The 16,307-nt window shown below is 39.5% G+C and overlaps 1 protein-coding gene across 1 annotated transcript; it reads left to right on the top strand.

The window, feature by feature from the left end:
• The first annotated feature begins 5,211 nt into the window (after positions 1-5,211).
• On the top strand, positions 5,212-16,078 carry cactin. The gene is made up of 10 exons (XM_017707439.2): positions 5,212-5,527; positions 7,227-7,863; positions 8,942-9,037; positions 9,167-9,312; positions 9,854-10,016; positions 10,856-10,970; positions 12,185-12,377; positions 12,842-12,964; positions 13,619-14,025; positions 14,979-16,078. Exons 1-10 carry the CDS (start codon positions 5,259-5,261, stop codon positions 15,467-15,469), a joined length of 2,640 nt encoding a protein of 879 aa, XP_017562928.1. The 5' UTR covers positions 5,212-5,258; the 3' UTR covers positions 15,470-16,078.
• Positions 16,079-16,307: the final 229 nt, after the last annotated feature.

Genomic DNA, 16,307 nt, shown 5'->3' with positions numbered 1-16,307 from the left:
TCTGAAAATGTATGAGAAAAAAAAATATAAAACAACATGTTTGAATCTATAAGCATAAACACCCTGTGATGGACTGGCGACCTGTCTAAAGTGTTTCCTGCCTTCTGCCCAGTGAGCGGTAGGATATCCCAGGAGGATAAGTGGATTAGATGACTTTCACAGAGAGTGAAAGTAATCAGTATAGCTGTGGCATCACAATTGTGGGGTTCATTTCAGAATAAAATACCAAAATATTAGGAGCTAAGAATAAAATGATGATAACACAGTAAATTGTCTGTGGTACTGATCATGTAGGGGCAACACAGTTTTCCTAACATCATCTACTCATTGGGACGTTTAATTTGGCCTGCCAGACAGTTATCCTAATCCCACCCCCTAGCCAAATGAGAGAACGTTTTAACTTATTACATTCTTATGTTACTTTTACAACTGTATTTTAAAGCATTTTAGTTACAAAATACTGTGTAAGTTTACAAAATATAGTTGTAAGAATGTGATTTGAAACCTACGTGGCTTTCAGCCCAACACAAACATTGCACTTTGGCCCCCTAAGACAAAAAATTGGGCACCCTTGGGTTATACACTGATTTGCTGGACTACTAATAGAACCACAATAACTACAATGAAATTCATAGATTAATGATGCTGTTTACTGACAAAAAAATCAATACCAGTTTTTGCTTGACAATAAAGCTGGAGGAAATAGGTTTTAATCATCCCACAGGTCTCAGAATTGCCCTCATTCCTCTTAAAAGGGATAAATGTGCTTTCTCACTGCTGATTCCTCTGTCTGGTCTCTTGTGTCGCTCTTGTGTGACTGAACAGTTAAAGACAAAAAGGAAGAGTTATTTGGTGTTCAATGTTGGAAAAGCATGTTAGTTGGAGAACATCTGAGCTAATGATGACTAACCAATATTTCACTCATGGCCTGGGGGGTGGGGGTCCTTCGGTGAACATGATGGATCTTTTGCACATCTCCAACTTCCTTGGTAGGGGATGAGGATGACGCTAACAGTTTGTACTCAGCGATATCACAGGCTTGGCCAGGCAGGATGACGCAAGATCTGGATTCCTGGACTTCTTCTGTAATGTCACTTGGACTGAAGAACGCTGTGTTGTCACATTCGAGGGGGCAGGACAGTTTGCGAGCAGAACGGCTCCTTTTAGAAACCCACCTGTCAAACTGCTTCAGCTTATAAACAACACGGTTCAGGTGATACATACTGAATATGACTAAGAGTATTTACCTGTAATGTTTGAATGCATGAATTTTAAATGTAATAAATCAATTTATTATGTGTCATGCATTACTATTGCCTGTCACATAAAATAAATGAATAAACATTACAAACACCGCTGCAGACAATACTCACATTCAAGTCCTTCACCTGCTCCTCCACAGCCGTTAATTTCTTGTAGAAGCTCTTCTCCAGTTGTTTAAACCCATGATGTGAAACCTGGCCTTCTTTTCTTTGGGGGACATTTATGGGCTGAATATCACTACCATCCTCATCGTCACTGCTCTCCATCTTGGCAAATACCATCTTATCCTTCCTACCATTCTGGACCCAGAACACAAATATTCTCTGTCAGAAAAATAAATGACCTATTCACAGCTTTATGAAGCCTCATATCACTTCAGGTAAAGAGAACAATGCTGATCTAAATGAAAAATAAATAAGCATAACTATGAAACATTTTAGACAGTTATGTCCAGTATCACAATTCAACACTTTTATTTGACAGAATTACTTTACTACCACCCAATATTGAAAAGCTCTACATAAAATATCAAATTGCAATGCATAACTAGTCGGTCAGAGCTGCATCAGTGAGTCATCAGGCACATCTGTTCTATAATCTAAACTGGTGATTGGCTCATAAAAATGTTATTAATAAACACAAGACAAATTCTTCATCAAGCTGCCCATATGGAGACATATACAGGCACATAGTTTTTTTCTGAGCGAGATACACTTTGATGACCACTGTTTTATTCTAAAATCTATTCTAAACACTCAAGTAAATTTTACGTATATTTTTCCCATATGGGTGTAACTCTTTTCAGGCTTTTGGAATAGTTTTTACTAACAAATTAACATAAATATTTCAATTAATTTAATATTTTAAATAATTCATTAAAGCCAATCTGCAATCAAATCGTTTTTGACCTTGTTAGTTCATGTTCCTATCATTCATTCATTAATTCATTACTTCTTACTTATTTACTTAATATAAGTTTTCATCAAAATGTAATGATTTTCTGCCTGCCTCTGAAACACTATCTGATTTTCTGATTTGGTGCGTATCAGTGGGTGTCAAAAAACAATTTTGAGCAATAATGTCATGTTTCACCTCCCTTATCATCTATCATTGAGGGAAACTGGTAAGCTAGTTCAGAGACCCTTCCTGATACAGTCTTTCACTCAGGAGGAAAATCCATGTTATGGCTTCTGATTCACATGGACTTTTAAGGAATAGTTCGCTGAAGAATCAGACTTACACACTTCTCTCACCAACCCCAACGTGATGCACAAGCACTGCACAACTAAAGGAGCGAACGTTAGACCTGTCTTGATCAACTCACTATGTTTGGTGTTTGGGGCAGGAGGAAAACTTTAAAGTGAACCATTCCTTAAAGAACAAAAACAGTACACAAGTATGCAAAAAATTTATTTTCTTTTTGTAAAACGGATTGTTTTTAATCACAGATACTGGCAATTAAAGAATGAGTAGAAAAAGTACTGCTCAGGATTCAGCATCAAAGTCACTGTATTATTATTAGGGTCAGTACTGAAAATTGTTAATGGTACTCAGGACTGCACACAAATAGCTGAGTATGTAGAGTAACATCTGACTGTTTACCTTGAGAAACTGCAGCACTGATAGGAACCCTGCTGGCTTCTGCTCTCTCTTTGTGGAGTCTGGTTCATCTGAGGTTATGTGCTTTAAAAAAATAAGAAAGAACTCTCAGTGCAAGCACTCTCTACAAGTGTTCACTTCATTCTGAGAGAGCTGAACTAACAATTTCGTAAACTTTGGTCTTGCTGTCTGGTCTCGCCTGCTTTTCTTCTTCCAAATCACCGGCTGTCCACTTCAGTTCTCTGACCTGAAACCTGTCTTCATTTTGAAGGGCAAACTCCTGCACGTTTGAAAGAAATACACATTATTCGGAATCCCGAATGAAAACGACTAACAGGGAGAACGATATCCTTATTACAACTGGCCTGCAGCCGCCTGTCATGTCCGTCAGCCATCTTCCCTTTTCCCTCCGTTTTATTTCTGCCTGTGTAAAGTGGAAGGCTAAGCTAACAGTTCCCCAAACGTGTTTCCACGCAGGCTTTGAGAAATATTTCAAAGTTAGATAACGTTAAATCAGATATTGTATGTATAGTTTAGAAAATTAATATGTGACACTTCAACGCGTAGAATAAATAAATAAATAAATAAATAAACAGACCCTGCTGGCTTTTTGTACTTGTAATGTGTTGCCAGGTTCGTTACTATGGAGATCTGAGCAAAACCGTTGCGAATGCGCGCGCCCTCACGAGAAACCGTTAGTTTTTTACTTTATAAAATAAACATTTACAGTTTATGAATGTTGAGACTTGATGAACATCGTTATTATACTGAGACGCAACCACTTAATGGACTGTCTGTGAAGGCGAGGAAACACGTTGTTATCTTAGCGGTGGATAATCCAGGTCCAAAAAGTAAAAATCCTCCCCAGGATTTTGTTTTAACTGCCTGAACACCTTTGCTGCTAGTTTGAGCAAATTAGAGATGTCAACCAGTTGGAACAAAATCCTGGGGAGGGTTTTTACTTTTTGGGCCTGGATTATCGACCATCTTACAGTCTTGCATTTCTTGCCTGCAGCAGTGGTTTCAAAATGCAGCTGTACGTGTATTCAGATTGCAATAATACCTGGAGTTTTTCCTCGTTTATTCAGTTCTTCTCCTCAGTGTTCTTTGTAGCTCATTTGGGTAAACATGTATAACCAGCATAAGGTGAAATTTGCTAGAAAAATACCTTCATACATCACGTTTGTACGCACAGATCTGTGTAATTACATTTCAACATTAGTAAACTGGCACCAGCAGGAAAAAGGAATTTCATAAATCCATTGCTATTTTAAGATTTTTCTTTTTTTTCCAAATAGTATTCCTTTTTTTGTTTGTTTGTTTTTCCTTCCTTTTAATTTTTTTTATTTTGTTTAGTCTGGGTTGTAAAGGCTGTTATGAATCCTATTGTTATATTTGTTTGTTTATACGTTGTTACATGCTTGAAATATACATCACCCCACATTTCTGCAAATATTATTTATATATTTTCATGGGACAACACCTGGATATAACTTAAAGTAGTCAGTATACAGCTTATATATATATATATATATATATATATATATATATATATTTTTTTTTTTTTTTTTTTTTACAATAGAATTAAAAATATATATTTCAAATGAAAGGCATTATTGTAAAATGCCCCTAATTTTTCACTGGCTGATACTGTCAGCAAAAAGGGTTCCGTCATTAGCAACAATTACTACGGGTTCTATATTTATAGGATTTATCTATATTTTTGTTGACAGTTTTATTTTAAATTTGGGGTATTTTACAATAACGCCTTTCATTTGCATTTCTGAACATAAAACCTCAAAAAAATATTCTATTGTAAATTTCCATCTATCTATCTGTCTGTCTGTCTGTCTGTCTATCTGTCTGTGTATGAATCTGTGTATGTCTGTCTGTCTGTATATCTGTCTGTGTATGTATCTGTCTGTCTATCTATCTGTGTATGTCTGTCTGTCTGTCTGTCTATCTGTGTATGTATCTGTGTATCTGTCTGTCTGTCTATCTATCTGTGTATGTCTGTCTGTCTGTCTGTGTATCTGTCTGTCTATCTGTGTATGTATCTGTGTATCTGTCTGTCTGTCTGTATATCTGTCTGTCTGTCTGTCTGTCTGAGTCTCCGTCTTTGTGAACGTAAGCAAGGCCTGCTCACTGCGCAAGAAAGACCCCAGAATGAGGTGTCTCAGACGTCCGCCAGCTCACAAATATTACTATTCAGCTGAAAATTAAAAAACGGTAATGCTTAGGCACCAAAAAGTAGTTCGGACGAGGACGAGATGATTATGTTAATGTGTTTGTAAAAGCCCAAACTTGTAGTAGAACGTGATCCCTTTCACGAAGTTGCCGACTCCCTATTTACGCGTCTCTACACAGTCAAGACCCCAACGTAAGTCCGTTCAAACATGAGCTCGAAGAAGAAGGAGCGGAGCAGCAGAACACGGTCTCGGTCCCGGTCCAGAGACCGGGACAGGGACAGGGACAGGGGGAGGCACAGGAGCAGAGCAGTCCCTTCACGTTCTCCGGAGGACAGACACGACCGAACCCGATCTCCTGTGAAAAGTTCTGGAAGGAGAGTCCGCCCAGAGAGCTCGGACAGCGGGGCGCACAGCAGCGGCTCGGAGAGAGAGAACCGGGGGAGGACTCACAGACACGCCGCCAGAGACAGAGACAGGTGAGGGCGAAGTGCGAAGTGCGAAGTGCATGATCCACAGACAGAAAGAGTCGATGGACAGGAGAGAAGCTATATAGAGAGAGAGAGAGACAGACAGACGAAGCTGAAGTCGGCTTCTTATTCGCTGGCTGCTCCTTCGAATTTTCCCGTTCCATCTTAAATGTAATCACTGCATATCCATTTAAGGTGGAACTGGAAAAATTCGAACAAGCAGCTGGCTGATGTGAAGCTGACTTCAGTCTCGCGAGAGACTAAAAAGAAAACAACAAGAGTTTGTGCTAATCTAGATAGCTAGGTTAGCTAGGCAGGCTAGCTAGCTAGGTTAGCTTCTCTAAGTTCCTTGGGGTGTTGGTCACTAGTCTGCTGCTGTCTGATAATTGTTTTATTTTTATTTATTTTTTTGCATAAATCTTAGATTGAAATGTAAAAGTCTTTCAGAGTGGTCTGATGTGAAATGTTCATTGTAGAGAAACTTACCAGTTTAGATTTATATAAATAAGCTGCACTTATTTTATTGTACTGCACTCTGTATTGTAGTTTATTGTATTGTATTGTTTGTTATTGTATTGCACTGAATGGCACAGAGTTCTGTGTTCAACTCTGTTTCTTTTTCTCTTGGTGTCTGCAGTGACATATTTGTTTCTAGCAGTATCTGAGCTCAGGACTGTCTTTTTCTCTAAGCTATTGGTAACTAGCAAAGATACTTTCTCTAGATTGACAAAGCACTTCTTGTAAGTTGCTCTGGATAAGAGCGTCTGCTAAATGCTGTAAATGTAAATGTAGATTTATTTACAGTGGTGTTGACGGGAACAAGGGGTCTCAGTGTCAACAACGCCAAGTGTAATGCTGTTTGTGGTAAAATAGTGATAAATCTGAAGAAGAAAAAAGAAATTGGGGAACTTTGGGTACCGATTTTACCGTAGAGCGCCCTGGATCTGTGTCTCCACACTTATTTTAGACAACAAGCTTCAATTATAGAATTTCAACACAACCGTAAAGCAATATATCAGACATCATGCAGGGTATTCATAACCATTTTATGAAGTAAATTTCTGTGAGGGAGCTTTTAGAGGCATTAAGCTCTTCCCATGTCTGGTTCGTATCACTACCTCTGTAAACAAATCTGACTCATTATGCTTCTCTAGAATGGAGTATTTCACATCAAACCACTCTGAATGACTTTGTTTACATCTTAACCATTTAACTGTGTAGAATTTGTGAACAATCGGTTGATTTTATCTTTGAATTTGTGCTGAATTTATCTTTAAGGATGCTGATCAGTGATAGTATGTTTAATATGTACCTCTCGTTTAGATATATGACTGACTCGATCTTCTGATAGGCCAACATTTTAGCAGGAAGCATATTGCTGTTGTCGGAAACTTGTATCTCCAAAAGGGTAACTTTACAGGAGAAGGAAAAAACCTGCTTTACTTTCCATGTAAGTCAATGGAACCAGATTTTTTTCCACATCGTTTTGGGCCGTTTCTTTTGATCCATTTATCATGAAATGTACAGACAATGTAAAGGACAACTGGTACTTCCAAATTACTTTTAAAAAAATGAACAATGACAAAAAATGGAGATACAAGGTTTTCTCCCGACAGCAGCGATATTTTGGTACGAACTTGGCCGCTTCCATTAGTTCACTTACTGTGACTCAAGTAACCTTTTCCATTTTGCCTGTCTGTCCCTTTAGCTCTTTGTCTGATGACCATAGTACAAACAAACTCAAGAAGAAGAGTCGCAAGAATGAAAAGCAAGAAAGAAAACAAAGCAGAAGCTCCTCACGTTCCAGCACACGGTCCAGCATGGAGAGGCGGAGAGTGAGGGATGGCCACAGCAGCGATAGGGAGAGGAGAAAAAGATGGAGAAGCACAGAGCGTGAGAGTAGGAGCCCCAGCAGGGACAGACGGAGGGAGCAGGACAGAGAGAGGAGGAGAAGCAGAAGCAGGGGGAGAGGGAGGAGGAGTGAGGAGAGGGACAGAAAGAGACATAGAAGCAGAGGGAGGGATGATAGGGACAGGAGCAGGGAGAGGAGGAAGAGGTCACAGTCGGGTTCCTCAGTTTCGTCTGGCTCCTCAGCCTCTGAGCAGGAGGACGGAAAAGGAGGACAGGCCTCCATGTCCCTTAAAGAAGAGAAAAAGAATCAGAAAGAGCTGATGAAGGCCCTGGAGACGCCGGAGGAGAAGAGAGCTCGCCGGCTGGCCAAGAAAGAGGCGAAGGAGAGGAAGAAGAGAGAGAAGATGGGGTGGAGTGAGGAATATATGGGCTACACTAATGCCGACAACCCATTTGGAGATAATAACCTGCTGGGCACCTTCAAATGGCAGAAGGTGAGAAATGTTCGATGACTTGCATAAGTTAAGGCCATATTATGTGTGTGTGTGTATATATATATGTGTGTGTGTATATATATATATATATATATATATATATATATATATATATATATATATATAATATGCTTATTTTGGTTTTGTTATGATAGTGAAGATCTATGTGTAGTACTAGTCAAAAATGTAGATGCACAGAATGGGAAAAATTAATACATATAATAATGTGATAATCAAGGTTTTAAAATACTGTTGGTACACAGAGGCCCACATATTGATAACTTGATGTTTAATAATCAATATTTTTATGTATTAAGCCTGTTGTCAGACTCAGACTAGATTGCAAATATGTGCTTAATTAAACTGTTCTGGATAAAGGATGACATCTGGATGATTTCTGTTTTAATGTTGTCCACTTTACAAATCCAATCATCGGCTAAATATGTAAATGTAAGGGCAAAGTTTTGATTTGTCTGCTTATCATTTCTCTTTTGCTTTAGTAAAACGAGTAAGTCGCCAAATATTGCAACACCTTGTATCGCAATACCAGGGACATTACAAATATATGAACGTTGCGATAGAATACCATCATAACTCATGTATCATGATAATATTGTGTCATGGGGCTTGTAGTGATCCCCGCTCCGATTGTATGTTTTCATAATCTTGGACATTATAGTCTAAAGGCTTATGCCTGAAAGTTTCAAAAGTGATTCTAATACAAATATAATTTTTGATGAGTGATGAGAATGATGAGTATGTATGAATGTATGTCCAAAAAATCCTTTAGTTAATAATTTACATTTGGGGCTTAAAGGACATTTAAAGTTTGAAAATAGAAAATATGGAGTTGGACTCAGAGTCGTTTTTATCCTAATTACTATGTATTTCTTGTAATAAGTTAATTAATTTAGTGCTGATGACGGATAAAAAGAAGTGGATAAAATGTGTGTAGTGCAACACTAAAAGAAAGCATAATACATTTTATTAAAAACACTTTATGCTGTGAAAACATGTTATGCTGTGATATATATTTTCTTTATGAAAAAATGTGTGCTTGTGTATGTGTGTTCTGTAGGCTCTTGAGAGGAAGGGAATAGCGCATTTGGGAGAGAAGGAGTTAAAGGAGAGAAATAAGTGCATCCAAGAGGAGAATCGCAGGGAATTGCAGAAGGTAAATTTGTCACGTCGGGTCAAGTCAAAGTAGTAAAAAGCTGTATTGCTTAGACTGGTTGTTCTGCTGTGTGACAGTTTTGTATTGAATGTTTCTGAGAAATGGGAAATGTTCACTCTATTTGTACAGGTGAAGCAGTTACGTCTGGAGCGAGAGAGGGAGAAGGCCATGCGTGAGCAGGAATTGGAGATGCTGCAAAGAGAGAAGGAAGCAGAGCATTTTAAAACCTGGGCGGAGCAAGAGGACAACTTTCACCTACATCAGGCCAAGCTCAGGTAAGTGCACAACATGCCTGCTCTTCAGGCACTCTGCACACTTTCTCATAGCCTGTATACACACCGTGTCCAAAACACTTGTTCATCCAGCAATTGTTCTGAAAGAGTATTAATAGGGAATCTATCCCCCTTTGATGCAGAAACAGGCTCTGTTCTTTTTGGAAGGCTTTCCAGTAGATGTTGGATTATTGCCATGACGATTTGGTTGCATTCAGTCACAAGATGATTAATTTCAGATCACAAATGTAACTTCAGTTCATCCCTGAGGTATTGGATGGAGCTCCATCACTCCAGAGAACACAGTTCCACTGCTCCACTGCCCAGAAAAATAGATGCAGAAACTCTAGTTTATGCGTAATCTCTTCTCTTAACTATTGTAATGTCCTTTCACTGGTCTGCGGTTGGAGTTCCCATATCACTCCCATCCTCAATAACTTAGATATTTAATGTTTTATCCTATCAACCTCATTGTAACTTGTTGTAACACTGGTTACAAGTTACTGCCCACAGTCAATGCAAACATTTTACTGTCCATCTGCAGGTCTAAAATCCGAATCAGAGACGGCCGGGCCAAGCCCATTGACCTGCTGGCCAAGTACATCAGTGCTGAAGACGATGACTTGGCTGTGGAAATGCATGAGCCGTATACCTTCCTCAACGGACTCACCGTCACAGACATGGACGATCTGCTGGAGGACATCAAGGTGAGCGGGTCTGTTTGTGGGGGCGTGGTTAGGTGTTATTATTAGAATTCCTGCTGTTTCCAAAGCATCATTTTTTGGCTTTCTTTCCCCTGTTGCTGATCTCTTCTGTGTAATGTAAATAACCTTGACTTGTTGTGCAGTTGTAGATAGAAGTGTTTTCACTAGCTGTTCTACAAGCTCAATAGAAAAAAGGTTTGGCAGTATGTGAAGTGTAAATTAAAACACCAAGTAATGTTTTGTAAATCTGCTTTGACCAGTGTTTAAAAGAAAGCAGTACAAAGACAAAATATTTAATGTTTTATCTTAACAACCTTGTTTTTGGTAAATTTAATTGTTGTTTTGGTCAAATTAATGCCTGTAACACTTTGGAAAAAAGTTGAGACGGGCAATTTAAGATTAGAAATGTTTAATACTCAAAGAAAAGAAGGTTTAAAATAAGGTGATGCAATCTTGTTTGGGTATCAAAGGAGCATCTAAGAAAGGCCAAGTCCTTTATGACCAAGGATTGGTTGAGGCTCTCCTCTTTGTCAATGTCCAATTGTTTGAACCTTCTTACCGAGCTTTTGCAAAGATTTTGTCTCCTTCGATACATAATATTATTAAAAGTTGCAATTCAGGCTTCGGTATGACTGCTGCTGTTATTTTAGATTTGCTACTGTTAATTTACTTTTTTTACAATGTCAGAAACCACAAGCTTAATTAAGAATACCAGCTCTGTGGACAATTATGAATTTAAAGGGCTGAATGATGTGTTGTATGCTGTGGGTGTAGAAACGACTAGATTAAGAGGGGGATGAGATGGTGTAAATGACTGTGGTCTGTTCTGTGCTCGGCTGTAGGTGTATATGGAGTTGGAACAGGGGAAGAATGTAGATTTCTGGAGGGACATGACCACCATCACGGAGGACGAGATAAACAAACTTCGGAAGTTGGAGGCATCAGGGAAAGGGCCAGGTACAGTAACACACCTTTATCAGGCTACCCATTTCACTTTGTCTAGCTAATATCAGTAAAGTAAGTGTAAATAGTTGAGAGCAAATAATGATCACCGTAATGATCCACCTCACATTGATAGTTTTTATATGTGGTTATGTTGAAATTTTCCACAAGGGGGCGTCATTTGCAGCCAAATAGCTTTTGATACTTCATTAGAGCAGTGCTTTACATTAGTGACACTGGCTAAAGATTTTTGCCAATCTGATTACATACTTTCCAATTATAAATTAAGACTGAAGTGTTTATATGCTCACTACGTTCAGCATGCACAATACAAGTAATCTGATCCGAAATTAAGGGCCTGCTTGGAGTACCACTTTGTGTAGACGTTACCATGACAACCAGCATCACGTGAGACCAGCCAGTGAGAGGAGCAGCAGTGTGTTTTCTGATTTTTCAGCTGTTGTGCTTTTGTTTTTAATTACTTTAAAATTATGTCAGACTCAGGAAAATGTACTTCACATGCGCTCATTAAAGAAGGCTGAGAGGGAGATGTGTTCTGAGACACATAAATTGGACCCCCATCCCACAAAATCTTTTAAAGATCAGAGCATAAACTTCGTCTTCTCTGCAGATCAGTTTCTGCTTTCGCAATGTTGAACATGTTAAACTTTCACTATGACACGACGCACATGCAGAATGTGCTTAAACACTCTAATATAATCACCTACAGCCCTTTGCGTGAATAAATGATATAAATAGGAATTTTTGTATTTCTTGAAGGATAGGTTAGTTTGCTAGTTTGAGTGTGTGTGTGTGTGTGTGTGTGTGTGTGTGTGTGTGTGTGTGTGTGTGTGTGTGTGTGTAATAGGCGCATGTTCTTCACTTTCAATCATGGAGTGATGACTGTGCATATACACACACAGACACACACACACATATTTATTTATATAAGCATGAGCTTTGGATTGTGTGCATTCTTTGGCAGAAAAGGAATGGCTACTAGTGGGTTCATTATTATTATTGTTGTTGTTATTGTGTTGGACTCCAGGCACTCCATGATAGGCCTAGGTATTGCTTTATTGACATGAAACTAAGCAAAAAAATTAAATGTGTGCTTTTTGCTGTTTTAGGTTTGAACAATGAGTGTATAATGTATGTATATAGAAGATGTAGTCTAGAACTTCTCAGAAACTGGGTACAGTGTGGTATAACTGTCTCTCTGCTCACAGGTGATCGTCGTGAGGGCATCAACACGTCGGTGAGTACGGACGTGCAGTCAGTTTTCAAAGGGAAGACGTACAGCCAGCTGCAGGCGCTGCACATGAACATTGAGAGTAAGATCCAGGCTGGCGGTTCAAACCTGGATATCGGCTACTGGGAGAGTCTGCTGCAGCAGGTGCGGGTCTACATGGCCCGGGCCAGGTATGTCCAGAGCCTACACTGGCTCCAGCCACTTATTTCTACTCAAGGAATGATAATGTACCACATTTGTTGCAGATTTCTTTCCTGCGTTTTTATTAACTCATAGAAACAGTTGTAATTTAATATTAAACAGGATCTTTCTGTACATTTAACATGTAAAACAGTGTTATTTGGAGTGGTTTAATGTACCGTGCCATTCTGGAGAAACTCAGAATTGAATGGTAGAGTTTGCCTTCTAAACATCTGTTTTTGTTATTTTATGATATGCTGTCAGACATAAATCTGTAATTACATAACTATGTAATTGATATGGTACAAATATGTAATTGCATGTAAATATGTAATTTGTTGTCAAATGATTATGTAAAAACAAAAAAGTAGACTTCTGTGGCTTAAGTTGAGGCATGCGACACTGAATGCATGCTTTCTGAAGCCTTATTGAAGTACACTGTGGTGTTGTGCAGGCTGAGGGAGAGGCATCAGGATGTGCTGAGGCAGAAGCTGTATAAGCTGAAGCAGGAGCAGGGAGTGGAGAGTGAACCTCTCTTCCCAATTATTAAAGAGGAGCCCGAGAGCGAGCAGCCACTGTGAGTTACGGTCCCTTTTCCTTCTCTGTTACTACTAAAGGAATATTAATAGTAAGTGTTTTTGAGCTATATGATAAGGAAGAAAATCAATGTGGCAGTTGAAATATAACACACAGTATGTTTGAAAACACATAATCCTTGACAGGACATTGTTGAAGTTTATTTATCACCAGAACAATTTGCATTTGTTGAACTTAAGAAAATCTGAATTTTATCCAAACACTCACAGAAACTGTGAAACATCTGTGATGGGTCAGAAAGTTCACAGCACATAAAGCATTTAGCAGTTTCTCCATATTGTAGCCTTTTATCATATGAGTACTGCAAGGGCTGGACTAGTGGTATTTATCAGTTGGGATAACTGCCCTGCTTGTTTACTCATTGAAAGTGAAATAGAATACTAATCAGTATGCTGCAGTTACAGGCTATGTTGATGTAAATACCCTGTACATGTAGTCAACATAGTGTGCATATTTATATACTTTTATAGCCTTGGAGACTGTTGTATTAATTTGTATTGTTTTTCACTGTAGTTTGCTGTATTGTCCATTTATGCATGCGCACTAAAGCGTGGTAAACAGTTTAACATGCTAACTTTTAATACTTTCAATCATTGATTTAAAGGGTGCATATAATGGGGGGGGTGTCTTATAGTACACAAGAGGTGGAGCCTGCAGGACAGGAGGCGGGGCCATCTACCAGCTCTCCCTCGGGAGCAGCCACTCAAAAACAGAAGGTGCAAAGTGAAGAAGAGGAGGAGGAGAAGGAAGGAGGAGATGAAGATGCAGAGCCAAGTGCCTCTTCTCCTCATGGAGTGTCTAAGAAAAAGCGAGGAGAAGGGGAGGATGAGGAAGAGGAGGAGGAGGGAGAGAAGAGTGGAGCAGTGGAGGCGGTGCTGACAGAGGAGGATCTGATCCAGCAGAGTCAGGCTGAGTACGACTCTGGTCGCTACAGCCCCGTCCTGCTGCAGCCCTCAGATCTCCCGCTGGACACTCACACCATCGATGTTGAGGAGGACCTGCAGCGCCTCCACCTTGCCCGCAGACAGCTGCAGGTCACAGGTGTGTGAAAAAGCTATAGCATATCCAGTCAGCCTTTACCGTGTTATATTAAAGTATACACACAGATAAAATACAGTATGACCATTGCTGCCATTGCTCGTCAATGGAGACTGCAAGGCTAAGTGGTGGAATTTTATCCACTTGTTAGCACTGCGTGTGGCTGAAATACCTGATTTCAGTAATTAGGAGGGGTGTCCCAATACTTTTGTCCTTGTAGTGTATATGTACTTGGTCTAGTAATGAGTGGTAAACATACAATCATTTTTTTTTTTCTCTCACTTTAAAAAAAAAAAATCTTATGTAGTTTAATACAGTTCCAGGCCATTTACTTCACATATACATATATGCCTGACCCCTGCTAATAGAACTACATTCCACACTTTATACAAGGAGCATTTTTAATAGCTATCTAAAATATATTTTTATGGGTTGTATCTGTGATTTTAGGCTTGCTAAATGCTTAGCTAATGCTGGTCTATCCTTGGTCAAAAGAATTTGTCGAAATTTGCACCCCCTAGCTGCAGGTTATGTTACTTGGCAACCACAGTCAATAAATATGGTCCAAAATTACAAAGAAATGGGGTCAGATCCAGCTTACATTTGGGTGCTGAATTCAGACTCGTAAGAGCATTTGGTCAAAAGTGTGTTACAACCATTGCATTACCACACTAGTCACTGTCACAAGTGCAGTGTTTACGCTGGGGGTTAATGCTGTGACTTAAACCTTTAGAGCTCTCAAATTCATAGTTGTTTTGTTATATATTGAACATGACAATTACATTAATATAAGTATGATTAATACATAATCAGTTACATAATGAATTACGATTACTTTTGATTAATGTTCTATATAGACGGGCTGAAGATTACCCTTCTGAGCTTGTTCTGATTGTGTGTAGTTCTAGAGGTGTTAAAGTAACTTGAGTGTATGATTTCTCTGTCACTCTTTTCAGGTGATGCTAGTGAAAGTGCAGAGGACGCCTTCGTGCGCCGCGCCAAAGAGGGCATGGGAGGTGATGAGGCCCAGTTCAGCGTAGAGCTCCCTCTAACTGGGAAGATGTACTTGTGGGCTGATAAATATCGGCCACGCAAGCCTCGCTTCTTCAACCGTGTGCACACAGGCTTCGAGTGGAACAAATATAACCAGACACATTATGACTTTGACAACCCGCCGCCCAAGATTGTGCAGGGCTACAAGTTTAACATCTTCTACCCGGACCTAATCGACAAGCGCTCCACACCGCAGTACTTCCTGGAGCCCAGCCCTGACAACAAGGACTTTGGCATTCTGCGCTTCCACGCCGGGCCGCCCTACGAGGACATTGCCTTTAAAATTGTGAATCGTGAGTGGGAGTATTCACATCGTCACGGTTTCCGCTGCCAGTTTGCTAACGGAATCTTCCAGCTGTGGTTCCACTTCAAGCGATATCGATACAGGAGATAAAGGCCTGGAGCTGTGGCTAAATATTTTATCTGTATTTCTGAAAATAAAGATGCCAGTTGGCTTCCTTGCAGCTGTAGAAGAATCGTTTTTGCTTCCCTAAAGAACCTTTGTCATCTTCTTAAACTGATAATGGAAAAAAGCTTAACTAGTCCTTTGAAAGGTTGTTCTGGGCAGTGGTTCCCGAACCCATACATCAGGACCTGGGATAGTGCAAAATTATGGACCATGGTGGGGGTGTCCTAAAGACTGGTTTTGGAACCGAAAGCGTTTCTTCTATGGCATTTACTCAAAGAATTTAGGCACCTATATTTTTAAAAGCTAAATGGACAAATTTGGTTCAGTCATGTTTCAGAGGTCACATGATGGCAGTTTTCTCTGTTCAAAACATTTTATTATTTGATCCAACTAAACTAATTTAGAAGCCCTGTCTGAGTTGAAATTAATGTCTTGGAGCAAGATAAAGATCTAAGGCCCCATTTGTACTTGGCATTAACGTGCATTCTGTGATCTGATCATAAGTGCAGACCGCTTTAAAAAAAAAAACAGGTATGAATGGGGTCTAATGTATCACTCGGACCACCTTCGGAAGTGGTCAGGGATGCATGACCATGTGACATTTGTTATAGGAAGGATAATTTGCCCCAACACATCACCGACAGCATCGAAACGCCACCAAATTAACTGCATAAGTACAATAAACTGCAGATGCATATAGCTAGATATTTTGCACATCTGTGGTTTGTTCAGTTGCATAAGCAGTGGATGTAATCTAAAAATTCAAATTCAGGCAGGGCTACTGCAGGGTGTTGCTCTATGGATGAAAAATGAGTGTGTACAG

This window comes from Pygocentrus nattereri, chromosome 19 (genome assembly GCF_015220715.1).
Source record: "Pygocentrus nattereri isolate fPygNat1 chromosome 19, fPygNat1.pri, whole genome shotgun sequence".
Taxonomy (NCBI): Eukaryota; Metazoa; Chordata; class Actinopteri; order Characiformes; family Serrasalmidae; genus Pygocentrus; species Pygocentrus nattereri.
The sequence above is the reverse complement of the archived record's forward strand: the minus strand, read 5'-3'. Positions and strand labels throughout refer to the sequence as shown.

Bases quoted from the DNA above. Each gene is read 5' to 3' on its own strand.
- cactin (XM_017707439.2), top strand. From the start codon at position 5,259: ATGAGCTCGAAGAAGAAGGAGCGGAGCAGCAGAACACGGTCTCGGTCC. The intron at 9,038-9,166 runs GTAAATTTGTCA...CTATTTGTACAG, and splicing joins ATCGCAGGGAATTGCAGAAG to GTGAAGCAGTTACGTCTGGA. The intron at 10,017-10,855 runs GTGAGCGGGTCT...GCTCGGCTGTAG, and splicing joins ATCTGCTGGAGGACATCAAG to GTGTATATGGAGTTGGAACA.